General features: G+C 41.6%; 1 protein-coding gene across 1 annotated transcript in view; it reads right to left on the reverse strand.

Moving 5' to 3' along the window:
* LOC147033205 (testin-like) overlaps nucleotides 1–20,170 on the reverse strand; it is a 64,005-nt gene that overhangs the window by 3,037 nt on the left and 40,798 nt on the right. The window contains exons 7-8 of the mRNA XM_085871364.1: nucleotides 16,558–18,181; nucleotides 1,369–1,527 (exon numbers count right to left, since the gene is read on the reverse strand). Of these exons, the coding sequence (XP_085727490.1) occupies nucleotides 17,990–18,181 (192 nt within the window). The 3' untranslated portion in view covers nucleotides 1,369–1,527; nucleotides 16,558–17,989. The remainder of the gene's footprint in view (nucleotides 1–1,368; nucleotides 1,528–16,557; nucleotides 18,182–20,170) is intronic.

A 20,170-nucleotide genomic window follows, 5' to 3' on the forward strand; every position in this document is an offset into this window, starting at 1 on the left:
TTTTTAATCGACCCTTTCTTCACTGCAAACTATTTTGTGCCTTCTGAAAGAAAATTTATCAACGGTATTACCAGTTCCTACATTGTGAAGTTGCTCCATTGCTAACTCCCTCTGTTCTCTGGATGTTTATCCGCATTTGGGATGTAGAAAAAGCTTTTAATGCACTTTTCACTCTCATTGACATAGCCGTACGCCTAACACTGCGGCATCGTGCTTTCTGGACTGGTCCTGTGACGTCACATTGTCACGAAATCTCACTCCCGCGATAGCCCAATTGTGGCGAACAGTGTATATGGATTCATAATCTTTATTGTTCAATATTTGTTAAAATGCAATGATATTAAAGGCAAAAATTTAGGGGAAATTAAAGAAGAGGTATTTTTCTACTCATGGACTCTGGGTTTGATTCCACTTTAAGATTCTGCCAGGTGGAACCACAGCCTGAAGGGAAAGACAATGGGGAAAAACAGCATCAAGGACCAGCACTTGAGCAGGAGGTTCTGAATACCAAAGGAGTCTGCAAAAGTAATTATATTCCCCTGCAATTTAGCAAAACAATTACAGTAAATGATCGTACTTGAATAAGTCAAAGTTAAAGTGATTTGGATACACTTCTGGCACACGGTAAAAGGTTCTATAATCGTGGATAATATAATTCGAGATGAAATTGAAAACTGGAGTTTAATCACGTTGCAATAAAGTGAAGTTTAACATCACAGCAATCTTATTCTCATGACAAAAGTGAGAATACCCCGTAAAGTTGGATTCCATTTGCGGCATAAAGAAGAGACTGGCAAGAATATCTTGTGGATTGATGGTGGTTAAAAAAAAAAAAAAATTGAGTTCAAGAATGCAACCCTACAGCACTTCCTAAAAGTTAAAGAAATGTTCCAAATTTGAACAGAAAGAAAAAAAAATTGTTGCAAACACAATGCAGATGTTGCAAATGCAGACGAGGTAAGCCGTCACTTTATTGCAGTTGGATGTGACTGCCTAATGACCACTTTGATATGTTCGAGAATACCTGACAAGCAGGTGGTAGTCAATATTCCATGATTATGGGGTAAAATGGTAGGATCCACATGGTCTGCCCACCTTTTGCATGCACTTGCCCTGGTCAGTGCATTAGGGTGGTGGTGGTGGGAGGGGGCATGCCGTGCTGAATAATGATGGTGTTTTGGCCCTCACTTCATATGACTCACTAGCCTGATTTATTAGAAAGAAAAGATAATTGTGACTTTTGGCTTTGTCAAAAATCATGTTCCTGGCATGAAGGAACAATCCCACTTGTATGAATCTTTGAGACCACTACGGCAAAAATGGATTGCAATTTCCTAGGCAAAAAAAAAAAATAATCAGACAACTTACCTGTGCATACTTCTTTGTGTAGCAAGGGACACATACTGGTTTGGAATTCTCCATGACGTACGATGAGTCTGCAAGCACGCAGTCACACTCAAAGCAGCAGAAATGCTTGAGGTGCCAGAACTGATCTTCAGCCTTTGTGTATTTCTTGGAGAATATCAGCTGCATGGTGGTTGGGTGAAATTGAACACGTCAGCTTGGTATTGTGCACTCATTTCCATAACACATCTCAAAATTAATCACATAAGATGACAATTGATAGATCGAGTCAATACTTGAATTTTGACTTCACATCCTCAAGTAAGGACTTATCTTTCCTTTAATTAAAAGGTATTAGGGTCATTTATTTATTACTTATGCAAATATGGCAGAATTGTTGACCCCTCAATCTTTTCACCACCACATTACCATCCATCTATTGGGACCATACTCTGTGCAGAGAGTTGGTGCTGCCTAAGAGGTCTCCTTGGCTATTGGACACAATCCTGGACGGGTCGCCACTCCGACATAGTATACCAACATGCTGCACTCATTTTGCCGACCTAGGAAGGATGCTGGGCAGGGTCAACCCCACCTGGTATTTGAACTCAGGATCCTAGGATCCAAAGCCCACCACCCCAAGCATTAAGCCAACACCAGGCATACCCCATATATCTCCTAACATTATCCTTCTTTTCCCTCTACTTATTCCAATCTCATCTGAAACATTACCTTCCCTCCGAATGCCTACCCTTACCTCCTTTCCCTTCTTTCTTGATTTTGTTTGTCCTGCTTTCCGTCTCTTTTCCCAATACGTGACTTTCAAAATGATGTAATCTGCCCCAGAATGCTCGCTACACATGTGCATAAACCTCAGAAAAACTTGCTTGTTCGGGGCAAAGGAAAGCATATCTTGTGTCCAGGATAAGGATTGTTGTTCGCAAAAATGGCTCAAATACAAACACACATTGGGAGCATGCACGACACCGTGTCACTGCATCCACTTTCCACCAGTACTCCAGGTGCCTCCATCTGGCCATCCCCCAGGCAGATGCATGGCTCATCCCCATTGATTAGGGATAGGGCATATTCCAGGCACCCACTCAAAGGGACCACCTCAGGTTGACTGACAGGACCGCCATCTGGTGGATGACATCTCAGCACCACCCCAACACACAGAAACCACAGAAAGAGAGAATATTTAAACGAGAAAGTGGAGATGAAGAAGAGAAAAGGAAAAGATTATATTATTGATGATGTTGGTGTGATTGACTTTGATTAAAGTTTTACATTTTTTTCTTAAATAAATGGAGGAGAGAGTGAAGACATTTCTCAGGATGCTTTATGCTTTAAAAATTTTGACTAAAATGTGCATGTTGGAAACTAAAAAAGATTTTCGCACTCTGTAGGAATTTTTCACATAAATAAATGAGTTACTGTCTAAAATGTAAAAAGAAAACCAAGAGTAAAAATATGTCGTTTGTTAAAAGTAAAAATAATAGGGTTATACAAAAAGGTACATGTTCGGTGTGTGGCTCAAAAAAGAGTAAATTCACCAAACACAAACTAGGGGGAGATATACAAAAGTTTTTATCAGGAAGTAAATTTACAACAACTGGAATACCAGGGGAATTACATCTACCAGGGTATTCTTTCTGTGGTCCAGGCACAAACTTGAATAAAAGATTAGATGAGGCTGACAATCCTAAACCATGGAGCAAACCTATCAATAGGGTTGATGAAGTGTGCATGAGGCACGATGTTGATTATGGAAATAGCACAACGTTGGAAGAAAAACATGAAGCCGATAGAGAAATGTTGTATAATTTGTCTCTGATACAAAATCCAACTTTGAGAGAAAAAGTTGATCGGTTCATCGTGAAGAAGATGATCAGTGCTAAATTGCAACTTGGGCTTGGAAATTCAAAAACTTATAGGCTCAAATGATGTCATTAAGATTGAAGAGCAATTTGCTGATAAATTACATAAACCAATAATCACAGTTTCATAGAAGGAAGGTTTATTCCAAGGAAGTTGATTATATCTGGTCTACTGATTTAACTGAACTCAATTATGATAAGGGGTACAAGCATGCTTTAGCCGTTATTGATTTGAGGAGTAGATATGCGTGGGTTGTTCCATTGAAAAACAAAACAGGTAATACTCTTTTGTTAGCTTTCCAACAGATATTGAATAAAAGCAAGAGAAAACCTTAAAAATTGTGGACTGATGAGGGTCCAGAGTTCCACAACAAAACATTTCTGAATTTTCTTTAAAATAACATTACATTATACAGTACCTTTAATGAAGGAAAAGCGGTTGTTATTGAGTGCTTTAATCGCACTTTAAAAGAGAGACTATATAAAAATTCACTCAACTCGGTTCTCAACAATGGTTATCTTTAATTCAGGACATTGTTGATAAGTACAATAATACAATTCATACCTCAACGAAAATTAAACCATCAGATACATTTACAAAATTAAACTATGAAAAAGAGATTAATGCCAGAAAACCTAAGTTCAATGTTGGTGATATTGTAAGAATATACAGGTGGAAATCTCATTTTGAAAAAGGTTATACCAAGCGATGGACAAATGAATTTTTTTCAATTGTTGATGTCATCGGTACAGTTACTTGGACTTACAAATTATGTGCTTTAAAGGGAAGAGATTTTAGGTTCATTTTATTCACAGGAATTACAAAAGACAAAGATAAATGGGGGAATTTGTTTTGACTGCCCCTTTTGTAACTCCACCCCTTTTTGACTCTGCCCACACAAGCCACATCCACACAAGCCCCACCCACATACGCCACATCCACGCAAACCCCACTCACAAAAGCCACATCCACACAAGCCCGACTCACAAAAGCCACATCCACATCCATCATATCCACATAATTAGTGATTAGTTTATTAGTTCACACACACAACATGTTTATTTAATTAAAAAATTGCTCCACCCACACAAGCCACATCCACACAAGCCCCACCCACATAAGCCACATCCACGCAAACCCCACCCACACAAGCCCCACCCACCAACATAAGCTCCACCCGCACAAGCCCCACCCACTCACACAAGCCCCACCCCCTTTGTGCCCCACCTTTGTCCCACCACCCTCTTCATCCCACCCCCCATCCTTCCCCACACACACACGGGAAGGGGAGGGGAGAGGGATGAGGGGGGTGGTGGGTACGTGGGGGGGAGTGCACCTACCCCCCCCTTTTACATCTTTATTCTTTTCTTGTATTTCAAAATCAGATAATTATAAGGAAAGCATTTATAATTAAACAAAAGTAATGACATTGAACAAAATCTTCTTTCGCAGCAGTCTGATGGCTTGTTTTGGTTTTGAAACTCGATCAACATATTCTGTTCAAAACAAAGAGTGAAGAACAATTAGGGGATATCAAGATGATTATAATATCTATCTATAATTCCAGCAATGTGTGTGAGTGTGTGTGTGTGTGTGTGTGTGTGTGTCTGTCTGCGACCGCCATTTCTCGACAACCGCCGGTCCGATCGGATTGAAATTTTCCAGGAATATTGCCGGGGACGCGCCGATGTGCCTTTTAAAGGTTTGATATCAATCGGACGAGCGGTTCCGAAGTTACGGCCATTTTATTGCTTTTTTCAGTGTTGGAAAGGTGTATATATCGCAGTTGAAGTGTCGTTCCACCTTATCATGCCATTTTTTCCCCAAAGATATCTCAGAATAATGATAACAGCAGATTAATAATAATATTAATAATAGCACAATAATTGGCAGTAATAAAAAGAATAACGTGATACAATGGGCAATGTGTGTCAACCAATAACGATCGATATATTGTCTGTCAACCAATAATGACCAATAACGTCTGTCAACCAATGACAGAACATGGTGTTATGACATCACGAATGACGTCACAATTAATGTTTATTTTATTTTTTTAAACACGATTGACGTCACAATTCTTCTTCTTCTTCTTCGTTTGGTATGACGTCACAATCGATGCTGGGGACCTGAGTATGTGCCTTTTCAAGGTTTGATATCGTTCTTCATTCGTTTCAGCTGTTTCCCAAGTGTTTCCCAAGGGTTGAAAGCTGTTTTTTCCCAAGGTTTGAATTAATTGTTCAAATTATTAATTAATCCCAAGGTTTGAATTTTCCCAAGGGAAACAGCCGTTTCCCAAGGGTTTGAAAGCTGTTTTTCCCAAGGTTTGAATTAATTGTTGTGCTCGGTAGACATTTGTGAATACATTTACAGAGAGAGGAGTGAGAGAGGAGGGGGGAGAGAGGAGGGGGAGGGGGGAGAGAGGAGGGGCGATACTAGGGGTGAGAGGGGGGGGAAAGTGAGGGGGAGAGAGAGGGGGAGAGAGAGGGGGGGGAGAGAGAGGGGGCGTCACAATTCTTCTTCTTCTGCTTCGTTTGATATGATGTCACAATTGACGCTGGGGACCTGAGTATGTTTCCCAGGTGTTTCCCAAGTTATGGCCATTTCTGATACGGTTGGTCCGATCTAATTGAAACAATGCCCCAATCCAGTCGTCGTTTACGAGAGCGAAGAAACGAAGCTGCACATACTGGCATGCACCTACGGGCCCGCACTAGTATTAATAAAATAATAAATATAACATTTACCTCCAGAAGATAGTGTCGTGTCAGATTACTCCAGAAGATTAAGTTGTGTTTGGTTCATGCAGACAGGTGTTTAAACTGCAAATAATAATAATAATAATAATAATAATAATAATAATAATAATGAGTCAAAGACAGAGACAGAGATACACACACACCAGGGCCGGATTGAGACATGGGCAAGCTGGGCAGTTGCCCAGGGGCCTCCACAAACAGGGGGCCTCCACATATTTCATGAAAAAAAAAATTGTTAGGAAAATGTATTTGTGAGTGCCTGAATGGTAGTTGGTAGTTAGTGGAACAGATATAAGATATTCATCTTATCTCATTCTCTATTTTATATAGAAGTTCAAATTCTTTGTTCTTGAAAAATATACTTTATGGATGACTGTAAATATGTCTTGTCACCATTTTAGTATTCTAAGGTAAGGTGGGTCTCCATTAATGAAGGCTGCCCAGGAGCCACCACATGTCTAAATCCGGCCCTCTCTCTCTCACACACACACACACACACACACACACACACACACACACACACACACACACACACACACACACACACACACACACACACACACACACACACACGGATAATTTCTCACCTTTGACTCGACTCATTCAAGGTCAGAGGACATGAGAGAACTTCTTGCCAGCCAACAAAAATGTCATTCAATTCTCTTCTGAACGATCGAATGTCTTCAAGGAAGTCATTCATTTTTAGCCACTCATCGTGTAATTCAAAGGCCTCCTGTTCTCGATCAGTTATCAACGATGTTCTTATTGGGGACAACCTGTTAGAAAAAGACACAATAATTATTGGTTGTATAGTGATTTAATTCTGTATAAAACAACAAATAATGAATTGGGTTAAGGATCTCACCTGTCATCTTGTGAAAACGATTGATCCGCAAGGTTGTAGTAATAATCTGAACGCTCCATATTCGAAATAAAACACACTCGGCACACAAGTTGGTTTAAATAGCCTCCTGTCGATGACGTCATGGGAGATTACACAACAATGGGGTTTTCAGGGTGTGTCCCACATAGGAAATGACTTCGGAATTTTTTTGGCTTGGTTCGGGCGAGGCAGCTTGGCTGACTCCAGACTGACTCATTTTAACACGAAAATGAAACAGCTTGCTTTGAATGATTTTGAGAAAACCTAAGTTTAAAAGCTGTTTTAAGCTAAACTTTGTTCTGTTCGTGTTCTGATGATTTAAGATCTAACCATGAGAGACATGGGCACAGAATACTTCCTCATTTTCACAGCATGACTGTGCTCTTAAAGGCACTTCCCCATTTTACAAAACCGAAGGAGGAATAGTGAACTTCCCTTTCTTTCCTGCTTGAAGAGATAAAGTGAATATACTCGATGGAAATGAATGTTCTAAGAAAATGAAGTTATTCTCTAAAGTAGAACATGGGCAAATATTCGTTGGTTCGCTGTTTGAGTGGAATGAAAATATAAAAGGGAAGAAGTGCTTTAATTATTAAGTCTCAATCTTTCATCGTCTCAATTTTACATTTGCTTCTATGGGAGGGAAGGGGATAGGTGGGGAGAAAATCAGTCTCCGATTTTGGACTTGAGTCAGAAAGTTTTTCCCTTTCCCCCCATTCATTTGAATGGGCGTCCCAGAAACCCCATTTAGCATCTACTGGGGTGCACCTCGTCCTTCAGGACTGTCGATCCATCGATTCCCGTCGCGCCGTCCTCTCGTACGATGGCCCATGTAGGTTTATTTAGAGAGCTCAAAGGAATTATTTCCAGATACACAATCTTAATGAGCTCTAAACAACCTGATTATGATCAGCTCCACCTGTTTACAACCACTCTGGACATTAACGCCTCATTCACTCAGAGTTAAATTGAGCACAGGGACAATTAAAACACACAGCTCGTCACATGTCACCAATCTCTCTCGACACCTTCCTCTTGCGGGTTTATTTGGTAACACAGAACAATCACATGCATTCCAGCAAATGCGATCCTTGTCCATACTGGAAGTTTCATCTGAGATCTCACCAGGCAGTTTACAGTACAATACTACCATCTACAGTCAAAATTAGATCATTACATCACACAGTTTATGGTACAATTTACCGATCAGTGCTAAACGAAACTTATAACATGTAACCGTCAATTTTAATCATTCATTTACAGGCATTTACAAATGTTTACATTTACAACATAGAGCTTTTAACTGACACAGCTATATTGGATGGAATGACAATCTTAAAATGTTTTTCTCTTGAACCGCTTTATCAATTGACGTAAAACGTCACAGTTGTGATGCAGTAGTCATGAGGAATTTATGGTTTAAATTTCAACATGATCGGATGCAAGGTCTGGCAGCCAGAATTATTGAATATTTTAAATCTGGGTTCAGGGATTTAAATCAAAATTGGGACAAATATGTGTAATGATGGCATATCTGGTGACGTCGCGACATCAAAGAGTGCCCTTCTTGCTCAATCATATAATTTTATATTTCATTAAACAAAGACATCATGCACCCAAATAGCATAATTCAGTAATAATTTGTCTCAGGAGCCTTTTCCCATCATTTTGATACCATTTACAATCTTATCTGACATATGTTGACAAGTACGTGCCACATTTTATGCACTGACCCTCAAATTATGATTCTCGCCAATTTTGGGACTGGAATTGGAATGTAACGCTCCTGGCAATATTGATTAAAAATTATTAAAAGTTTGGGGACCCAATGACTCTTTGGACTAGTTAGTTACCATCTAGTACACAAAGGTGGTAATTCCAACCACAATATTATGCGACATTGGTGTTGTGGCCAGCATATTTCGAGAAAATGACAATCAATTTGTGTGTGTCCACACTATGTGCAAATAACTCACACTTATCATGCTTGTTGTTTTATTAATTCGTGCCAGGGAATGATATTGTAAGAGGTAAATAATACACAAATTCCTTTTGGATTAAATATATATTTTAAGACATATCGTGGATTCATACACTATTTCTACTATTTCTTCCAGTTACACTATTTCTTGCAGAAGCATCGATTGAATAGTAATATTGTTACGAATCTGGAAGCCATTTGCACACAACAGCCAGAGTCCCTGCAGTTCAGTTATTTCAATAAGTACGTGTATAGTTAGATTCCTCCCTATGTCTAAAGGGAATTACATGTGTGCGCTGCGAAGTTTCTTTCTAGTTAGATTTTTGCAATACACAACGCCAACAAATCAATCCTTCACTTCTTCGCACCATCGACGCCATTGCCCACGTGCGTTCGACCACGGACGTGGGCGGAGATTTCCTCACCTCAGAACACTGACTCCGCCCAGGAAAGGAGGGGGGTTCCCCCCTGTCCAATCACGGATGGCCAGCACATCACCCCACGAAACCCTGTCCAATCAGGTCAAAGATTACCTCAGAGCTCCGACTCCGCCTCAGAAAGGCAGGGTTTTCACCCTGTCCAATCAGAGGGGGACAGATATCACCCCACGAAACCCTGTCCAATCAGGGCAAAGATTACCTCAGGGGGACCGATGACCCCACCCCACCCGGGGGAGGGATAAGAATCGCCAGGCTTCCCTTAGTGTTCCCTGGAGTTGGGATGGAATTGTCGGAGAAGAAAGGAGTCGCCATTGCTCTTGGTGTGCGTCGTTGGTGGTCATCGTTGCCGTGTCTCAAGCTGGTCCTCTGACTATTCCACAGCCGTTGACTTCCATCTCTCATTTTGTCGAGCAATAACCCGGAGTCCGAGCCGGGAATCTCCGCTGGCCCTCTGTGAGGAGCGGCCCTGGCCCCTGCCTGAACCCCGCTATACCGTGTCTGGTCTCGCCGACGACCCCGAGTTTCACACCTGCAGTCGCGGGCCAAACCGCACGGGGCGGCCAGGTACCGACCAAAATCTGACCTCCAGCCTGTCTATCTCCTTGGCTGAGAGGGTCGAAATAAAGACAATCCGGGTCCATTTTCTTTTGGTGTGTGTGTGTCTGTGGTGGCGCCGTCCTATAAATAGAAATTGTATAAGTGTTGATTGCTCATTGTACATTGCCTGTATATTCGTGATTAAGTCTGCTCTGTGTCTCCCTTCCCGATTACTGTAAATAAACCTTTGTTAAATGTACCAGTTCGTTGTCAGTGGTTTCTTTCATTGGCCTGGCATGGTTCGGGCTTGAGAAATAGGGAGGCCGTTTGTGCCGAAAACTGTTCATTTGGTCCGGCAGGCTTTGGTAATCCCTGCTTGGTTACGCTGGATCCGAGTCGGAACAGCGACTTGGTTTGGACAAAGTCGGCCGAGGTGTGGCTTCCCAGGTAGTTAGACGGCGTGGGTACTTAGGTAAATTGGAATTAGACAAATAACCCTACCCCACGCCATCAAAATATTGGCGTCCACGGTCCACTAAGGGACCCGTGACCTTCGGAGTTATCCGGAGGTTAAGACCTTCAATTCCGGTGTTCGGTTGGAGACGGCCCAACTGCTCCATCTCGCGGTCGTCCTCGCCACCGAACCCGGCACCACAGCAATATATGTACATGTAAACGTGACGTTTATCCTGATTTCAGTACTTATATCTGTTCGTACAGTAATATATCTGTTCAACACAACACATGAATAGACACAAGTCACAGAAGGTATTGTGAACTCAAACTATAAATCATATATTATGTGTGTAGTATAGTCAATGCAAATTGGTCGAGATATACTTCAAGGAATGGCTCAGAAGTCATTGTCCTCATCATCACATGGTTCATCTTTACCAGTACTGTCATCACTCTCGACAGATGTTCGCTGATAGTCACAGGTACTGAGTTTGCACATATCTGTGCATTGAGGCCACTGGCCATGCATATACATTTGGGAAGCTTGGAGCTTTTGGGACAGGTACAAGCCAGTAGCTCTAGCACAGCTTGAGATGTAGGGTTGTCTGTACATCCAGTCTACTGCCAGCTGTACATGTCCATCCTGGGTTTCCCAGCACCAACCTCTCCCGATGGGAATAGGTGCCTCTGGGTTTTTCTGCAGACTCCTCTTCCAGACGGCAGCTTGATAGTTGGCCCATTGTGCATGCTTGCATCAACAATCTTTACAAGGTGGCAGTTGGTGACTCGATCTTGCCTTTTTTTGTCATCGACGGTGATATCTCAAATCATTAACTTTTGTTGCACCAGATTTAGCTCCATACAGGAGGCACGTGGATTTCTCCAACTTATCTATCAACTTGTCAATAACGTCCCATTCCTTTCCCATCTGGGCAAAGGTGTTTTGTATCCCGTTGTTGGCACCGATGATTTTGAGTGCACTTAGTTTCCCTTTGCTCGCAAACGTGCTGACTGTCACATCCTGTATTGGCATGCATGCCAATGAGAGCCCGAGAAATGTGTACCAACTTGACTTTGCTATTTTCCCGATGTCTCGTACTCTGGCACGTGCTTTAGTGCCACATTTCTGGATGAATGTGGCCTATATGTTATCCTGAAATGCCAAACACATGATGAATACATCAGTGTCGTCTGAGCTTATCAACACTGATGGGTATCCATATGCAGCAGCATGTGCACCATGGAGGAACAAACGACCATCTGCTTCCTCATGTGTGCTCTTCAGGGCAGATTCCTCCTGGCTACCACCAGAGGTGATTTGGTGGCATCTGTTTTCAGATGTCACAAAGAGAACTTTTCCCTGGAGTCGATTGGCGTACCCGGCCTTTATCCATTCATTTGACCAGAAACGAAATGAGGCTTGATTTGTTCCCGACATGGAAAATAAACTTTCTCCATTGCCTTCAAAATTTGATGCTGTGATACTCTTCAGCCCAAGTCCCAATTCTTCTCCCCTTGCCAAAGTTGGCTTGATCACCTTTCACCTTCTGAATGAGATTCATTCCATCAATGACAGTTGCAGAATGTTCAGGCATTCTGCCAGTTGGGGCTACATTCTTCTGCAATGCTGTAGCTCGAGTAGCCTTGTTGGTTTTTCAAAGGATTCATTCTGTGGTTGCCAATGCCGATGGTAAGGGGCCCAATGGATGAGAGTACCTCTGCCGTCTGAAGAGTAAGACCTTGTGTCATCACAATAATGCGACCGAATAGTGCTCTGTCTGCTTGAAGAATAACTGTTCTGCCACTGCTTTTGATTCACCACCAAAATCACAACCACCATCACCACCTACAACATCTTACCTGGAGAAACAAACGATAATCGATTTAGGCATAATGATACAAACCTACACTACTTTAGTTACCAAAATGACCAAAACAAATTAGTATTTGTTCTCTAGTGTAAGTGAACGTTATCAAGTGGTATTTGTAAGTCGTGAAGTGGTATATTATTTGATATGGCCTGTCTATCCAGTTCCAGTTATACTGCTGCTTGGATATTGTGGTCATACATGCTGCTTCCAAACCAATAAGGTATCGTGGGGAAGGGGGTGACAATATTCATTTTCTGGTCATTATTACCTCCGTCACCGAAGGTTAAGGAGGTCATGTTTTCACCCCTTTCTGTCTGTTTCTCTGTGTACAGGATATCTCGAAAAGTTGTGAAAGGATCCGGATGAAATTATGGGGACAGCTTCAGTGTGTGACAAGGACGAAATGATTAGATTTTGGTGAAGATCCGGATCCGGATCTGGATACGAAAATTATTTAATTTTTAAAAAGTCATTGTTCACCATTGAGAGATAGGACCAAAAACGATGAAGTACTGTATATAGCATGATATTTCAAAATGTATTGGGCTCGAAATGTTCTCGTGGATCAGGCATTACGTGCTGGAGGTATGCGCTATACCGAGTGTCCTAGTTAATCATGCTTTCGAAACAATAATATTTACAGCAATAACGATCATTTTCTGGAAATATCCTGGTTGCAGCACCAATGTAGCATAATATTGTCGCTGGAATTACCACCTATTTTTTACCATGTGGTAATTCACTAATCCAAAGAGTCATTGAGACACCAAACTTTTAATAATTTTGAATCCGTATTGCCAAGACCGTCGCATTCAAAAGTTCAGTCGCAAAATTGGCAAAAATCACAATTTGAAGCTCAGTGTATAACATGGGGGCACATACTTGTCAACCAGATCCAGATAGGAGAATTTTTAAGTGATTCTTTATGGGGCTAAAAATGATATACAGCATAGCATGCTATTTGAAAAACTTGTAGACGGATTATGACAAAACGTGGTGGATGAGATTGGTTGGTGACAATAACAAGTCGGTCAGATTTTTGGTGCGGTCCGGTTGCAGATCTGGCCTTTCAGTAGGATACAAAACGTAAACCCTTCAGCCTGATGGAAGTATGCTTCTACTGAGTGCCATTCTAGTACTTGGTCTTTTATTTGATTATATAACAAATCAAATTGATGTGTCAGCTGATGTTCCATATTTGCAGGAAGCTGTTTGCGCAAGCCTCTAACCTGAGTTGAACCCTTGAGAAGTAAGCTGGTTCCACGGGCAACTTGAGTTATGTGCACCAAAATAATCATTCAAGGTCAGTACAGCTTTTGTGCTCATGGAAGTTTTTCACAAAATGTTTGAGGCCGATTGATCCTATTTCAATGGGAGTTGAATGGGATTCTACATGGGAATCTGAACTTCCGAACCCATTTTCTCATGACTTTTATCATGTTGGACAGCTTAGCTTCTGTGTCGGAGTGGCGACCTGCCCATGAATGTAACTCGAGCCAAGAAACTGCTCCGGCACCTTTGACGCTGTGTATAAAAGCATGCATGGTACATGATAATAGATAGCCCATTTTATTTGTCAGTCGTTATTATTTCTCGGAAGCATTTTTTTGATTTACTGTTTTTCTGTTTTTTGAGGTATTATGTTTTTGGGTTGTCCGTTCATCTGTGCGTGATGATTTTGGTACCGCAATAAATTGTGAACTGCTAAAGGGATTAAAAAAGAAAAAAACTAAACAGTACAAATGTGTGAACTGGTTGGATTTTTGGGTCAAAGGTCAAAGGTGATTTGACCTTTAGCTGAAAGTAGCAGATTTTTGTTCCTGTGAAAACTTGTGAACCACTGAAGGGATTTGGACAAAACTTGGGCAGAACTACAATAATGTGACACGAAGATGAACTAATTACATTTTGGGTTCAATAGGCCCAAGGCCAAGGTCAAATATCCTTTAATTGAAAATCAACTTAAGAACCACTCAAGATATTTCAAGCATACTTGATACATGTATGGACTGTAATGAATTTTAAAATGAACAGGTCAAAGGTCATGTGCTCTTTCAAAATCATTTTGCAGACCATAACTCTAGTTGAGCTTGGTGTTGGCGCAGTGGTTAGGGCAGCGGCTTGGGATCCAAAAGGTCCTGAGTTCAAGCCCCGTTGAGCCACTGAATTAATACACCAGGGGGTTGACTCAGCCTGTCATCCCTCCGAGGTCGGCAAAATGAGTACCAGTATACTGGGCCGGTGTATACCCCGGTTAAAATAGGTGTACCATATCCCTGTGTCGTAAGAGGCGACCAGGGTTGCGTCAGGAAGGGCATCCGGCGTAAAACATGTGCCAAATCACTATGCGGATCATACGGATGATCCGCTGTGGCGACCCCTAAAGGGAGCAGCCGAAAGAAGAAGAAGAGACCATAACTCCAGTTAGAAAAATTGATGTTTTCTCTCTTCTACTTATGTGTGTGTGTCTCTGTCTGTCTGTCTGTCTGTCTGTCTGTCTGTCTGTCTGTCTGTCTGTCTGTCTGTCTCTCTGTCTCTCTGTCTCTCTCTCTCTCTCTCTCTCTCTCTCTCTCTCTCTCTCTCTCTCTCTCTCTCTCTCTCTCTCTCTCTCTCTCTCTCTCTCTCTCTTTCTTTTTCTCTCTCAAACGACCTTTAATTTTTCATGTGACCTTTCATTGAGATAAAACATAACAATGGGTTGACATCTAATGTGAGCAGAGGCATATCCATTGATGTATTCGCACCAAATTCTACTTTCTAGTTTATTAGTATCAGCTCTACCATGATCTTTGCTTTTTGTACAAAAACCGACGGAACACATGTAGATTCGTTTATCCACTGCTTAACTTCCTGGCAACTGTTGGTGCAAGTGGAGAATTTCAATTAGCCAAGTATTTTTTCCGAATGTGTACTCGTATGATGATTGAGAGGAGGGTGGGCACTTTTGATTCGGGGAAATGCTCCTGTGGAGAAACTATTTGAGATTATGGAGACATTCATATGGTCGAGATCATATGGACCTTTTCAAAACAGGTCAGTGACCTCTTAGTCTTGCATACTCTGCCTTCTCCTTGTACTGTCCTTTCCCTACTCAAGGTTTCTGCAGGGTGCACACGGTCTGCCAGTAACCCACTTCTGATGAAACTTCCAAAATCCTGGCTCACTGTTCACCTACACTCATTTGTTCCTCTTTTCTTTTGCCTGTGGAACCAACTTACTGAGTTTATTCAATCTCTTTATTCACTCTAAGGCTTCAAGATGGCTGTGAACCTCCACTCCTGATGTTTCTCTACAGTCTACCCTCATTAACTCTTCCCACACCCACCCCTTCCTTTCTGGTTATGGTTCCCTCCCCCCTCTCTACCCACGTTTTCATTTTTTGTTCCATCCTTGGTTTTCTCTTCCTCTTCTTTCAGCCCCCTTATTGCTGTATGTGAGCTTGTATCCGTGCTTACTAAAAAGTTGATCTGCCTGTGGACTCACACACTCGCACACACCGCAATAGCTTCCTGTGCATCTCTTTGGCGATGCTAATCCTCACTTATGTGGAAAATTTCAGATTTCATCCCTGTTTATCTTTGCATCACTAACGATAAACCTTTCTATTTCCAACAGAGAAAAGTGGTTTTCAAAAAACAGGATGTCGCTCGAGCAAATCTCACGACTTGCAGTTCCACACAAGTGAATCTTGTTTAAATGGATGATGTAAATCACGCACAAGTCTCCTGGAATAGTGGCCCTTTACTTTCCTGATCTTTGGTTTTTGTCTTTTCTGTCGAACATCAGGCGAATGGAGGCCTCACAAAAACACATCACCATCCGTGTCGCATTTTTTTTTTTAATATTAAACGATCACACGTGTCATTATGTGATTGGTTGATTAACATCAACGATGAAAAAGGGGAATTTATTTTCAATCTCCGGATAGGCCATGTTTTTCAGAAGATTAATTTAAGAATCGGAATCATAGTTATTTATCAATGGATTGCACAACACACTGACAAACTTTTCTCCCACCCTTCTTGTGACATCGTACTCACTAAATTATTTGTCACATGCACTTAATGTTACGTTGGAAGGTCAAGTTCTTGGCTCCAAAGCTGATTGCTTGGAGAAATTAGAGACAGTATTTTACGAAGGTTCAACTAGAATCTTCATGTTTGTAGCTAACTCATGGAAATATTGCATTTGGTGATGGCATTAGCATACCTACCATTGCTTATAGTTCCAAATATTTTAACATCCACAGTGAACGTGAGCATCCTGTGCTCCTCTACCGGCAATACAAGCCCACATCAAATATACATTTCTGTTAAATGTCCTCGGGAGAACATGTGTTACTGATTCTCCAATTTGAAGCCGACCACGGGGAGCGCATTAAGAACAGGTAAGCTTTCAGACTCACCTCAGTTCCTATGAGCCGCTCGTTCGACATGTTGAAGCGGAGTTTCTGATTCCTGCCCAAATGTTGCGCCACCAAGTTGCTCCGGTTCACGCAGTGGGTGAGCCAAGCACGGTAAAGGGACACAAGATGGTGAAATAAGTGTGTCCCTGTAGTAACAGCTGTTTCACACGACTCGGTGGTGCGAGACTAGCCTTTCTCGAGAATTTTTACTGAACACAGCGCACGTTGGCACAAGGGGAGATCGGCACGTGCAACACGATCGGCCAACACTCTCCTGGTTCGGCTATTTATAAATTGGGAATTCGGCTTTGATGCTCATTGGGAATGTACATTTTTAAAATATCAATTGCATGCAGGGAAGGGAAGGGAAGGGAACAGTGCAGAAAAAGGCAATGTATGAACTACCCCAAGACATATGTGAAAAGTTTTTCTAACTTTTGCCAAACTTTTATTCTTGTGTCAAAAAATTATTTATAATCATTTCACTGCAAGATTCTAAAATACCCTTTGGCTCTCTTTCACTTCAGGACATGTCTATTCATAGGTATATGTTATTGCCTGCTGACGCAGCTGCTCTTTACCCGGATAGCGTAGCGTCGTCTTTGCAGACCTTTGGTTCTTTTGCACCCCATAGCGATGGGCCATCTATTTATTGCATATGCATGAGGGTTGAGTGGAGGAGGGGATTCTAAAGTCACAAAATTAATGTAGAGAGGAGAGTCAGGCAGTGCGGTTGATAGATGGAAAGGGTTGGAGGAGTGGTGAAACCAGACAAATACATGTGGAAGGAAATAGGAGTAAGGTGAGACGGTTTAAGGGCATGTATGTGGGACTTCAAAAATGTTTTGTAATTCAGGTACATTATATCGAAACAAAGTAAGTTTTCAAATTTATTTCTCGATGTAATCACCCTTGATCTCAACATAGTTGGCCCATTTGTTCTTTGAACTAGCAACGTCCTGATAGTAGAAATCTTTTCACTGATCCTTTAATCACTTGTCAACTGTGGACTTCAAGGCATCATTGTCTTACAACAGTTTACGTTGCAGCTCAGAATTCAGATGTTGAAACAAATAATAGTTACTTGTGGGAAATTATGGGCTGTAGTGTGGATTATTCAACTGTTCGAACCCACTTCGGAAAAATTACGGCTTGTGCAACTCTTGCTTTGTGAACTGGCACATTGTTGTGCAGCAGTGAAAGTGCAAAAACTGCAGAATTGATATTTCAAAATTGTTTTTATTTTTGATCAGAAATTACTACAGTATGTGATTCAATATGCATCTTAACCTACCTTGGCAGAAAATGGTGAGCTATAATACCAATGGGTGAGAAGAAAATTCACAATAAAAGGAAGTGAGCAAACTATAGTTATCATCAAAGCCATCAATATGCTATTGATGGCATCGGTACTGACTGTACCTCTGCCTGTTTAGGACACTAAACTTTTCTTACAAGTGACAGAGCAGAAGAGCATGGTCTGGTGAGGCAGGAAACGTTCTCCACACAATGAACATCCGCAGCCAGAGCAGCGGAAGCACGAAGGAGACGCGTGCCAGCTGAAGTTGCCAAAAGAGACGTGCTGGGCATCAGGTGCAATAGCATTTTGGCAAGCTTGACAGCACTGAAAGGACGTATAGAAAAGATGAGGGGAAATTAAAGGGAAGGAGGATTAAAGATTCAATACATTCTCAGATTACAGGTACAGTGTCATTTACAGAAATGAACGCATTCCCATAGTCAGTACCACGAAGGTGGCTGTCATATTATCAATTTAATCTCAAGAACACTCGAAAAACTGCAAGAAAATGAACAAAAATCAAGGTTGGTTCTATCAAACTTTCGATTTCAAAATCGATTCAAAGATCAAACAAATAAGACTACTTGATTTTACGAGTTGGAAAGTCAAAACATTTTAACATCAAATCAAAGAAGGAAAACCTCAAAAACTTAAAAGTTGCTCTATCTGATGATAAGGTAATTTTCACTTCACATCTGCATTTAGAAAAAGGCACCAATAAAAGCAGGAGAAGCAACTTTTCTTGGTTTTTCGATATTTCCCTGGAGACATGTACAGTTGTTGACATCACATGTGTTTAACATGATTGGATGTTGTGAAGCAGAATACACAAAGCGTTGGATTTTTTCACCCACTGACAAGGAGAATGAGCTGAGTTTTAGACCGTCACGAGACAGGTTAGTTTTACCCTACTGATGCGTCGTTGTCCTGACGGCTCAAATAAGTACGAGAGGAACACATGAGGTAGAAAATTGGCAAAGTACCCTGCAGAGAAGCCAAGGTGCAAAGGGCTAATGGCTAATGTTTTCAAAGCCTGAAACCCTGCTGGGAAAGGATGAACCTTCATGGAAGGAGCACCATTGAGGCAGTGACATGATTTTTCTTTTGTAAAGACATAACCAAACGCTTGTGAAATGCTTGACACATTCAAAATCGAGTTGCCCATCTAACAAAAGTGCAAACGCATTTGTGGTTCCCTTATGCTGAATAACTCGGATATGATCTGTCAATTTCATTTTTCAATAATCACATAATAAATTTGCCCAGAAGTATTTTTTTTTAAAAATCACTCATTTAATGATAATTCCAATAGGATGAGTTCGGATGGTCCGTTTCAGCATATTTCTGTGTTAATGCTTCAGTCACATTTGGCTCGGCGGCCGTAGGGTCTAAAAAAATCTACGGCCACTCGCAATTATAGGGTGGCCGCAGTATTTCCACGGTCACACAATGTAGCAGTCACATATGTTTTTATTTTTCGGGTAGCTGCACGGGGTATTTAGAAATTGTGGAGAACGAAAACGTGGGGGTGCCGTACGGTCTTCGATTTGATGTCGCACGGTGACCTTAGGGCGTCCCTGCGGCAGCCATATAATTTTCAAGGCAGACGCAAGGTAGACTCAAGGTGCCCGCAAGGCGACCGCAGGGACGGTCCTTTTCATCTCCCATTTCATCCACTTTTCACAAGTGGATCTCCCCTTGTGCCAAAAAAACCCCAAAAAACCAGGCATACCTATTGCGAACGTGGAAATAGTGCGGCCGCCGTAATTTTTTGGGGGTTGGCAAATTCATTTTTCATTGATAAGAGCCTACGGCAGCCGCACGAATAACGCAAGCCCACCGTACACCCTACGTACGGTCGACGTGGAATACATCTACGTCATGGCTAAGGCTTGTCGAATTGCTACGGCGAATGTAGAAATGAAAAAAGTTATAACTCCACGCTATAATTCCACAGAAACCCCTACGGCCTGTAAAAGATAGCCATACGCCCGAGGGCCACCCTGAGGCCACCTGAGAAACTCTGCGGCCGCCGCACGTTTCTGTCAATTCAGAGGGGGTACGGTCACCGTATCCTAGCCGTAGAGCAAATGTGACCGAGTCATACATAAGTGATCAACAAAATAATGAGTTGGTTTTTCAAGAAAATCAGATAGATCATAAATCGAGATCAAGAATAACAACGTCATTCTCAAAGTGCAATTCAACCCAGCAATAAATACTGACTTTATCGGATATTTAAATAAAATTTATCTAAACGTACGCAAGAACAGAAATTTCGACAAAGAGTTGAGTTTCTGATTGATATTGCAT

The sequence above is a fragment of the Eptatretus burgeri genome, chromosome 2, assembly GCF_056783735.1.
Source record: "Eptatretus burgeri isolate ZD-2024b chromosome 2, Ebu_testis_v1, whole genome shotgun sequence".
Lineage (NCBI taxonomy): Eukaryota > Metazoa > Chordata > Myxini > Myxiniformes > Myxinidae > Eptatretus > Eptatretus burgeri.